The sequence below is a fragment of the Archocentrus centrarchus genome, chromosome 20 (assembly GCF_007364275.1).
Source record: "Archocentrus centrarchus isolate MPI-CPG fArcCen1 chromosome 20, fArcCen1, whole genome shotgun sequence".
Lineage (NCBI taxonomy): Eukaryota > Metazoa > Chordata > Actinopteri > Cichliformes > Cichlidae > Archocentrus > Archocentrus centrarchus.
This window is the reverse complement of record NC_044365.1, coordinates 2,988,500-3,000,424: the sequence shown is the minus strand read 5'-3', so window position 1 is coordinate 3,000,424 and position 11,925 is coordinate 2,988,500. Positions and strand designations below refer to the sequence as shown.

Sequence of the window (11,925 nt, the reverse complement as noted above, 5' to 3'; positions counted from 1 at the left end):
CAGAAAACAGGGACCTCATTTGGTCTTAGTCACGTAATGTTCTGTAAAACGAAACAGACCTGGAAACAGGCTTCATTTGGACACGCCCTCTTTGCTCGACACAGTCCTCGGGGCTTTGGTACCTGATGTAACATCACTAAAGTATATGTGTCTATGAGCTAAACACTGCTCTCGTGTCTGACCCACTGTAACACGCAGCCTGTGGGTGGAGCCATGATGGAGAACATGGAGCTGCATCCATGTGTGCACAAGAAGGCTCGAGAAATGAACCTGTTTTGAGCACATTGAATGGAAAGCTTCAAGGCTTTATGAGGCTTCATCTGTCCATCATTAGAAATGAGCGTAATGAGGTCGATGCTGCAGTTTGTTTGGGTTCCTCCTCCCTGGGACCTGCACTACGAAGCAGGATTTCTTATCCAGGTAACTTCAGGGTTAAGCCTGGGTTTTCAGTTCTTACCAGGGAACATCGTCATGGTAAGTTGTGCTGTGAGCTGTTAGCAACAACCTTTTCTAAAATCTCAGTGAGAAACGGTAATTTTGAGATTGGTCTGTGGCTGCTTTGAAGAGAAGGCTCAATTCAGCTTTTTTAAAAGTGGGTGGATGACAGCGTCCTTCAGAGAAGCAGCGACGTGACCAGATACCAGTGAGGTGTTGATGATATGAACACACAGCACCACCGATAGACTGAAAGATGTTTTTGAACAATGATGAAGGTAAAACGTTGAGAGCAGGAGGATGGTTTCATCAAATCATCTCATCTGAGCCGCTCAGGTAAAGAAACAGGTGACAAACTGTCAGATAACACAGAGGAACACACGATGAAGATGCTGAAGGAGAAATATGAGTCCTCACATTACTGACGTTTGTACAAAGAAAGGAGGAAAGTTTTCAGAGTCTTGCAGTCTGATAAAGCTCCTCTATGATCTCAGTGGAGATGTGCTGGGAGAGCGAGCTGGATCATGGACCTCATGGACAGGTAGTCCTGCTCCAGTATAGCACATCCATGTGAGCCCATCATTAAACACGCCCTGCAGGGTTTTTTCCATCGAGCTTCCCTCCATGACCCTCCTGGTGCCAGCCAGTTAGATTCCACAGATTTGGCTCTTTAGTTTGTGTTCAGCCCATTACTCCCTTTCTTATGAGGCAGGGAGTCACTGTGGGAAAAAGCCAGTAAGGAAGCAGCTGGAATGTCCTCTGAAGCTGAATCTCAGCCAAACAGGCAAAGTTTATCCTCCAGGCTCAGGAGTACGTCTGCAGGTACTCTAACCTCACAGCGAGAAATAAATGACCAGATCAGAAATTCATCCAGGAGTGGACAACCCAAAATAGCTAAACAATAACTTGTAGGAGTCGGTGGAAGGAGACACGAGCAGGTATGTAGTCTCAGCTTTATTGGCGGTAAACTCACAACAAGCTAGAACTCAAAATATAACTGCCTGCAAAAGGAGGAGTCAAGCCCTTTTATTCCAGGCCTCTCTCTCCCGCCTTTTCCAGATCTATTCCGGTCTCTCTCTTCGCAATAAGAGCTTGGGGCATTCTGGTGTGAAATGTGCATATATGTGGCCACCACACAGGCCCCCCCTGAACACACAGAATGGCAAACAATACAATAATAAAAACAGCAACCATTTTCAACTCAACATAGCAAAAATAAAATACCACATCAAGAGTATCTCCTAGGGGGTTTAACAAGGCGGCCGCTACGGCTGTGCTTGGCGACCACAGGTGGTGAAAACGAGGGAGGGGCATAGCCCCGACTACGGCAAGACTGCCCCCTCGCAGGGGAAAAAACAGCAGCTGGGGGCAGGTCCTCCAAGTGAGGCATAGAAACAGGAGGACGACCGCGGCGCGGAGGTTGGGCCAACTCAATAGGACCATCCGGAAACATGTGAGCAGGCTTAAGGCGATCCACCGAAACCCGCTCCTGACTACCTCCCAGCTCAACCAAAAAATCCTTAGGTCCCACCTCTAGCACACGGAATGGACCATCATAAGGAGGTCGAAGTGGAGAACGGTGCGCGTCATGGCGGATAAAAATGTACTTGGCAGACATCAGGTCCTTTGGCACATATGACTGTGGAAGGCAGTGATGCGCCGCTACTGGGGCCAAAAACCTATCATTCCCCGGGAAAACCGGCCCGCTCCTTTTGTCGGCCCCCGAAGCAGATGCACCAGGAAGGAATTCCCCTGGAACCCTCAAAGGCTGGCCCAGGACCAGCTCAGCTGAAGAAGACTGCAGGTCCTCCTTAGGTGTCGCACGCAGGCCCAGCAGGACCCAAGGAAGGCGGTCAACCCAGCTGCTGTCCACCAGCGCAGCCCGTAAGGCAGCCTTCATGGTACGGTGGAACCTCTCGCAAAGGCCATTGGCCTGCGGGTGGTACGCGGTAGTGCGATGGAGTCTGACGCCAAGGTTCTCCGCCACAGCAGTCCACAGCTCAGACGTGAACTGAGGACCCCTGTCAGATGTCAAGTCAAGCGGTACGCCAAACCGAGATACCCAGGAGGAGACGAACGCACGAGCAACATCTGCTGAGGTGGTTGACGCCAAAGGAACTGCTTCAGGCCACCGAGTCGTCCTGTCCACCATTGTCAGGAGATGGGTGAAACCCCGGGAAGGGGGAAATGGACCTACCAGGTCTACATGGACATGTTCGAACCTTCTCTGGGGTATGGGAAAGTGCTCCAGAGGGGATTTGGTGTGTCGTTGCACTTTGGCGCGCTGACAAGCAACACATGAGGAAGCCCACGCCCTGACCTCTTTCCGGAGGCCGGGCCACACAAACTTGGCCCCTACCAACTTAACTGAGGCTTTAACTCCTGGGTGCGAAAGAGAATGAACTGCCTCAAAAACCCGCCGACGCCAGCAAGCAGGAACCAAGGGGCGAGGCCTGCCCAATGAGACGTCGCAAAGTAGGGTTACGCCACTATCCTGAAATGAGACATCTTCCAAACGCAAACTGGACTCGGCCACCTTAAAAGCCTGAATCTCCGTATCCGTAAGTTGGTCGGCAGCCATGGCAGAGTAGTCCACTCCCAAATGCACAGAGCTAACCTGCGCCCTGGACAGACAGTCAGCCACCCGATTACACTTGCCGGCGACGTGCTGAATGTCAGTGGTAAACTCTGAAATAGCAGAAAGCTGCCGTTGCTGCCGTGCAGTCCATGGTTCTGAAACCTTTGCCATGGCAAATGTGAGAGGTTTGTGGTCTACAAAAGCGGTAAAGTCACGGCCCTCAAGCAGGAACCGGAAATGACGCGTCGCGAGAAAAAGGGCAAGGAGCTCCCTGTCAAACGTACTGTACTTTCTCTCCGCATCCCGAAGCTTCCTGCTAAAAAAGGCGAGGGGCTGCCAAGCACCACCCACCCATTGTTCGCACACGGCCCCGACTGCAAAATCGGAGGCATCGGTCGTAAGGGCAACAGGCGCCTCGGGAGACGGGTGGGCCAGCAGGGCAGCGTTGGCAAGAGCAGCTTTGGCACTGTCAAATGCCTGCACCCGCTCAGGTGTCCACTCTATCTCTTGGTTGCCTTTCTTGCCCTTAAGTGCATTGTACAGAGGGTGGATGAGGTGAGCAGCCCGGGGGATGAAACGGTTATAAAAGTTCACCATCCCCAAAAACTCCTGCAGGGGCTTCACTGAGGAAGGGCGCGGAAAAGCAGAAACCGCCTCCACCTTAGCGGGCAGGGGAAACGCCCCTTGGGGCGAAACGAGGTGTCCCAAAAACTCTATGGCCGGCAGACCGAACTGGCATTTAGCTGGATTCACAATCAAACCGTGCTCACTGAGACGCTCAAACAACTGGCGGAGGTGCACTGAATGCTCCGCGGCGGAAGGGCTGGCAACCAGTATGTCATCCAGATAGACGAACAAAAATGGCATACCACGCAAAACGGAGTCCATGAGGCGCTGAAACGTCTGTGCCGCGCCCTTCAGACCGAAGGGCATTCGCAAAAACTCGAAAAGGCCAAAAGGAGTGATAACCGCGGTCTTGGGCACATCACGCGGATGGACAGGAACCTGATGGTATCCCCTCACCAAATCCACCTTTGAAAAAATAGTTGCCCCCGCAAGATGAACTGAAAAATCTTGAATGTGGGGAACCGGGTACCTGTCATTAGTCGTCGCATTATTAAGGCGCCTAAAATCCCCACAAGGGCGCCACCCACCGTCAGCTTTAGGGACCATGTGCAACGGGGACGCCCACGGGCTGTTTGAGCGGCGCACAATACCAAGGCGCTCCATGTTTGCAAACTCCTCCCTGGCTATCGCTAACTTCGCGGCATCGAGACGGCGTGCACGCGCAAAAACCGGCGGACCCACAGTGGTAATGTAATGCTCCACACCATGTTTAGCTACGGCTGCAGAGAAGGTGGGAACCGTGAGGGTGGGAAACTCGGCAAGCAAACGCTGGTACTCATCACCTGTGGCAAGCATGTTAGCGAGGGGCAGGGGGCCAGGACTACCAAGTGTACAGGGGTAGGTATCAAAAGACACAGCATCTATCAAGCACCTATTAGCTACATCGACCAACAACCTGAAAGCACACAAGAAATCAGCGCCGAGTATAGGTACTGACACAGACGCTATCACAAATTCCCAGTTAAACTGACGTCCCTTGAAACACACAGTCACCAACCTCATTCCATATGTGCGAATGGGGGTACCGTTCGCCGCGTCCAGCAGGGGTCCGTGACATTGTCCCAAGGCGTCCGCAGCTGAAGCCGGCATGATGCTACGCTGAGCACCCGAGTCCACAAGCAGACGGCGTCCCGAAGCAGTGTCCTCAATGAAGAGCAGCTTGTCCGAGCTGCCAGCGCACACAGCTGCTAGTGAGCACTGGCCCTCTCGTTTCCCTGGTGCTGGAAGGTACACGGCGGAATGCAGCGCTTCGCCTTCACTCCGAACCGGCGATGATAGAAGCAGAGCACGCTCTCCTTCCTCCGGCGCTCTGCGACGGCGGCCACAGCACCAGCTTCTCTAGTCTCCGTCCCTTGTAGAGCCGCACTCGGTAAAAGTGCATGCACACCGGAATGCCTGGATGCCAGCAAAATCTTGTCCGCCTCTTCAGCTAGCCCGCGGTAATCCTTGGCCCGTATCAGAGCGGAGCTGGCTAGCGCGGTGCGTACGGGAGGGGGGAGCTGGTGCAGGAACAGATGCGTAAAGAGAAACGAAGCGTCGCCCGGGCCGAGCAGAGCCAGCATGTGCTCCATCAGCTCGGAGGGTTTACCATCTCCCAAGCCATTCAGGGACAACAGGCGATCAGCCCGCTCTTCGTCTGAAAGCTGATAAATCCGCAGCAGGTTCTCCTTCAGCGCTCCATACTTGTTAGCAGGCGGCGGGTTCCGGAGCAGTCCCATCAGCCGGCGGGTAGAAGCAGAGTCCAGCGCCGCGACGACATGGTAATACTTGGTGTCGTCTGAGGTGATCCCGCGGAGGTGAAACTGGGCCTCCACATGCTGGAACCAAGGCTCTGGATCGTGCTGCCAGAACTCCGGGAGCTTGACCGTGGCCGCAAAAATAGCGGGAGAAACGGCGGCGGCTGGTGAGGAAACGGCGGCCGCGGCCGTTGAGCTGTCGTCAGCAGACATGTTCTTTAGTCGGGGTCACCAATGTAGGAGTCGGTGGAAGGAGACACGAGCAGGTATGTAGTCTCAGCTTTATTGGCGGTAAACTCACAACAAGCTAGAACTCAAAATATAACTGCCTGCAAAAGGAGGAGTCAAGCCCTTTTATTCCAGGCCTCTCTCTCCCGCCTTTTCCAGATCTATTCCGGTCTCTCTCTTCGCAATAAGAGCTTGGGGCATTCTGGTGTGAAATGTGCATATATGTGGCCACCACAAACTAAAATAACTCTGTGCAGTAAGTCTGTCCAGCTGGTTGATACAGTGGATCTGGGTGACCGCCCGCCTGTGTTTGAAAACCTTTAGGATACACTTCCTTGTTTTGGCCCCACATTGGAGTGTGTGTGTGTGTGTGTGTGTGTGTGTGTGTGTGTGTGTGTGTGTGTGTGTGTGTGTGTGTGTGTGCGCTTCAAACCAAACTTTGAGAGTCTTCAACGAGCGCACACACACACACACACACACACACACACACAGGGGCCTCCCCATTCACACTTTTAGTTGCAACTTTTACTAAAGATTTCATGCCAAATTATTAGTCTCTATTTTATTCATGCAACACTTTTGCAACAATTTTCCTGCCAACATATACCATGAGAGTTAATCCACAGAATTAATAATTAGGCCCGAGCCTCATGAAGTGATCGGCGAGGAGCCTATTGTATTCGCTCGCGCGAAAAACGAAAAAGGGTCAAAGTCAACGGACCCTCAAACAGGGTAGGTCAGGTCGAACGCTTCTCGAAAACGTACATATGGGGGTGAATGGAGCAGCCCATAATTGAAATCGTTAGCATCATGAGCTAGCTTGCGCGATGAAATTGGGTCAATGACGAGCGCGTTGCGCTCGTCATTGACCATGGACCTCACGACAACGTGGGTCGTGTCGAGACGTTTCCGAAAACGTATATATGAAGGTGACTGGATTGGCGCATTATTGGAATCGTTGGCGACGTTCATTAGGCCCGAGCCTCACGAAGTGATCGGCGAGGAGCCTATTGTATTCGCTCGCGCTTAAAACGAAAAAGGGTCAAAGTCGAGCGCGAAGCTCGAAAAAGGGTCAAAAAAGGGTCGCGCTCGACTTTGACAACGGACCCTCAAACAAGGTAGGTCAGGTCGAACGCTTCTCGAAAACGTATATATGGGGGTGAATGGAGCAGCCCATAATTGAAATCGTTAGCGTCATGAGCTAGCTTGCGCAATGAAATTGGGTCAATGACGAGCGCAACGCATCGCAAATTTGACCCCCTGAACGTTTACGAAAAGTCACCATTTTTTGCATAGAAGCCAGGTCTGGTGAAAAATTTTGTTTTTTAATGGCGCCATTAAAAAACTCAAAAAAGTGGCAAAACAGCGCCCCCTAGAATTTTCAAATTTTGCATTCCTATGAGAGGGCCGAAAAAAAAGTTGGTCGTAGAACCACCAAATTCTTGTCAGAAAAAGACCATACGAAGACTGACAAAAAATTACATTATGATGTTGCCGCCTGAAAAACAGGAAGTCGGCCATCTTGGACTGAACTTTGACCTTTGCCGATTCAGCATTTTTGCACACCTCGTACTTTAATTAACTTGTCCTAGGGCATTAAACCGACTGGCACCAAAATCGCTCAGGAACATCTTCACAAGTTGGGCATCAAAAGATGTGCGAGGTTTTATAGAATATTCAACTGTGTTGCCATGGCAACCGCGTGAATTTGGTCTTCGTTTTTGTCTCTTCCCGCAATTTTCTTTGTGCATTTGTTCGCACAATCTTTGGCCGATCAGCCTCAAAATTTAATAACTTGTTTACTGAACCAGCCTGAACCCACAATTAGGGAATCAAGTTTCTAGTTGCAATAGCGCCCCCTACAGAAGCAAACAAAAATTTGTATGAAGGTCCAAAATTTCAGTTTGTCTGAAATGCATGAAAATTTGTGTCAACATTCCTGACATCATCCTGATCAAAAAAGCCAATCACACCCATACTCTACTTTCTACCGTCTTGTCATGGCGGAGCCCGAAATGCCCCATTTTATCCCTATAGGAAAAAGCGAAAAATCCCCCATACTAAAGTTTCTGCTTAGTTTGCCCGAAATACATGAAATTTGGTACACAGATTGCTGATGTCAGCCTGATCAAAAAAGTCAATCACACCTATGTCATATTTTGGACGCTGTTCCCATGACGATGCCAAAACTGTCCCATTTTATCCCTATGGGAAAAAATGTGAAATTTCTGCGATGGAAAAATGACCCTTGCTTTCTCAAAAATGCATACAAATGCCTGAAATTTGGTACACGCATTCTTCACATCTCCCTGAACAAAAAACCTACAGGTGAAAAAGATGTAATATGTTTTTTTTTCTAACCTTTCTTAATGTTTCACTAAAACTGAGTTTCTCGTGGAAACTTTTTCTTGAAATTTAACAACAATTTAACAAAATTTGCATAAAACACCTCAATTTATATTGGCTTTGTTTTATGAAAATCAATTAAAACAATGAACTCCTGACTGTCCTTTTTTATTTATTTTGCAACTTTATGTCCTTCAATGGTAGGAAATACTCAGGTTGTATCAGAGGTAAACCTTAACCCTGAGAGCTCTTGACCCTCACTCCCTAACTCTACCATCCATACCAAAAACAAACAAACAAAAAATAAACAAAACAAAGCCAAAACAACAACTTATAGCACTCGTAACTCATTTGTCTTGCACTCACACCCACACAAACTCTGTCTCTGACACACAAAGTCTTAGATACAGACACGTACACACAGCAATGCTGAGACACACACACACACACCGCAATGCTCAGAGACACGCACACAAACACACACAAACACACACACACACACTCAGCATTCCAGCACTTCAGAGGCCTCCTCATTCATAATTTTAGTTGCAACTTTAACTAACAATTTCATGCCAATTTATTACTCTCTATTTTATTCAACCAACACTTTTGAAACAATTTTTTCTCTGCCAACATATACCATGAAAGATTACCCGAAATATTGCTTATGCTCAATTTTATCTAAAAGACAACCATCAGTATTTTAAGTCTTTCACCAAATACGATGCCACCAGCCAGGCTCGACCAAAAAATAAGCTTATTATCAGTCGGCAGCAGTGTTAATTTTGACAGCAAATTTTGATTTAGTTTTAGTCAGAATTTAGTCATCTGAAGAGTTTTAGTTTTAGTCAACGAAATTATCCTAAGAATACAGTCGACTAAATCTACAGTCGATTCAGTGACTAAAATATAAAGGGTGTAAAATGCTTTTTCTTCAGTTCCCTTGAGTTAGTCATTATACACACGTACACAAAATTAAACATTTATTCAAAGTTATGGAATATTATCAATAATATTAACATTAGTGTTTCACCTGCTTCCCACACAGCTGATCATTAACACCACCTTACTGAGATAATCCGAGCGTTTTACAGCAGGACGCTCTGACAGGTACAGGGCAGTGTTCAGGACTAAGATTATAAAGGCTAATCCACCGCGGTGTGGAGATTTTCTCTAAACACAAACTGGGAAAAACACTTTACCCTGCAGGACATTAAAATGCTGACCTTTGCATGGAGATCTGGGTGACTGGTTTGCAGATGTTTAAGATTTGTCGTGTTTTTACCCGAGATAGTCGCCCCACATGGTTTACACATCGTTTTGTTTGTCACAACGTCAAAGGACAAATGTGTCCATACATCGGCTCTTCTCTTTCTCCCTGCTGACATTGGTTACATAACTTAGTTCTAGTGGAAGTAACGACCAATCACAGGCTAGTTTGGTCTTCCCGGGCTTAGAGCAAATTTGCGCAACTGTGCATTTGATTGAATGTTTTCCTAACTTGTCCCACCCTGTCACAAAATTAAACAAGTTCTGATTAGATTTCATCCCCGCCAAGTATTTTCATCTTGTTTTCATTTGTTGACGAAAGTGTCAATTAATTTCATCAGAGTTTTTATCCTTTTAGGTAGTTTTTATTTAGTTATCGTCTTGTTATCCTCATGAAAAACAGGGTCGTCGAAGAAAACTATGACGAAAATATTTCGTCAATGAAATTAACAGGGGTCGGCAGCTATAAATACGCCACTGCCCTGGGCTTGACAAAAATACCCAATAATATTTAGACTTTACTGCACAAACGTCAATACTCGTCATCTTTCATGGTATAAAAGCCAGTTCTCACACACCATTCTTCATGCTGCAGATATCAGGAGTTATTTCTTTTCAATAGAAAAGTTTCCAAACACACAACATTTTAATCAATAAATAAATTTGATCAATAGCCTAATGCCATAGGACAATTTTATATTCCCAGTATCTCTCACAACCGTTTTGCACTCACATCAACTTTTATCACTTTACTTATTTTGTCTCTTTTACCCATTATTTAAAAACAATTTTAATCCCTAAAAATGTCAAACTTTGTCTAATAAACTCACATCTTTGATTCTTTATACAGATTGGTGAGCTGTGGTTTGTCAAAGATCAGCTGTGATTATCTGGCAGCAGCTCTGAAGTCCAACCCCTCCCATCTGAGAGAGCTGGACCTGAGGAGAAATAACCTGCAGGATCCAGATGTGAAGCAGCTGTCTGATCTTAAGGAGAGTCCACACTGCAGACTGGAGGAACTGTGGTAAGTAGAGGGTTAGAGTGAGTCCATGCTGCTCTCAGCAGTATTGTACTAAACTCGTTGTCATTGTGCACACAAGGCACACAACGATCACTCATCCAGAGACGAGCATCTGCGATCATGCAGCCAGAGACCGGCGCTACCATGGTTTAAGTGTCTTGCCCAAGGACACAACACACCGCAGGGACAAGGGTTTGAACCGGCAACTCTCCGGCTGCAAGGCGAGCGCCTACACTGCCACTAATATGAAGTATGAAACTAGTATGAAAGCAAAGATCCAGTGTTTCCTGTAAAGCTGCAGCCTTCTCAGTGGCTGCTTTCCTCAGTGAAGCTGTGAGAGGAGGATGGTGACAGGCTTCAGGATTGGACACAAACACTTCCTGTTTGGGCCTTTTTGCTCTAACAAACACTGGCTGACTCTGGGAGCTTTTAGCTCACCATAGTAACGGCTCCTGGAAAGCTCACATGCTCTGATGCAGCATCAGTTCATTGTCAGCAGCCAATCAGCTCTCTGAACAAAGCAGCATGCAGACATTTTCCCAGCATGGACCAATGACTGCATTCATTTTCCAGCTTAAAGGAGTGAAGGAAACAGTCTGTAGGTGATGAAGAACTTTGTGAGAGCAGATGTTTGGATGGAGTTCCTCCAGTTAACAGCTGGAACCATTACATGAGGGACTGAAACATCTCCTATGAATTGTTGGGGTTGTTGTTGGGGTTCCTAAAGAGCTCAGAGTGGACAGACCAAGGTTATTAGAGTTCATGAGACTCCAAACTAAAACTAGGAGGGAAAAACATTTGGATGAACTTCAATCCAAATCCAAAGTGAAACAACAATGAGTACTAGTACAGTCCCAGGACTGAAGGCCCTGCTGCTCTTTATACTGGATGTGCTGCATCACTGACTGACAGCTGATGAAGAGTCTGTGGAAACACTCATTTATCTCCTCTGCTCTTTCTTCTTCTCTCTGCAGGTGGAGGTAAACAGGACGGTGTGTGTGCTGAGAGAGGAGGAGCTGTGTCCTGATGATCCAGAGAGGTTGAAGCAGCAGCAGCTTGTGTGCAGAGACGCTCTGACTGGGCCATGTTACTGGGAGGTGGAGTGGAGAGGAGAGCTTCATCCAGCAGTGACTGACAGAGGAATGAGAAGAAGTGCAGATGACTGTCAGTGCTGCAGAGTGAACTGCTCTGAGAACAGCTCCACTGTCAGACACAATGTAGAGTCCACCATCATCCCTGTGTGTCCCTGTGGATCTGCCAGAGGATCATCAGTGGATCTGGATGCTCTGCTGCTGCTCTGTCCTTCTACACAGTCTCTGCAGAGTCTCTGTCTGACACTGGCTTCAGCTTTTCAGGCTTCATTCTGGATCACAGTCAGGAGAACATCACCTGGAAAGGCCTCCAACAACATCTCCATCATAGACACAATGTTTTTAGGACTTACACATCAGGCTTTGGTGATTGGAGATCAAAAATGTGCCCATCTATAAGTTTCAGTGTTTTCCTTAAAGTTGTTTTCATATATTAGCAGAACATTAATATTGATACCAACCATCTGTCTCACCTGCTTCATTTATATCGTCCATCAGGTCAGAATTGATCAGCACATGAAAACAGTGTGAAAATCTGCACACTGGTAGATTTTTTTCTGCTTTTTCACATACATGTGATCTGAGCCCTGCTGG

The 11,925-nt window shown here is 47.6% G+C and overlaps 1 protein-coding gene across 1 annotated transcript in view; it reads left to right on the top strand.

The window, feature by feature from the left end:
* LOC115799318 (NACHT, LRR and PYD domains-containing protein 12-like) overlaps positions 1-11,700 on the top strand; it is a 652,446-nt gene extending 640,746 nt beyond the window's left edge. Inside the window, exon 13 of the mRNA XM_030756416.1 lies at positions 11,221-11,700. Coding sequence (XP_030612276.1) covers positions 11,221-11,224 — 4 coding nt within the window. The 3' untranslated portion in view covers positions 11,225-11,700. The remainder of the gene's footprint in view (positions 1-11,220) is intronic.
* The last annotated feature ends 225 nt before the right edge of the window (positions 11,701-11,925 follow it).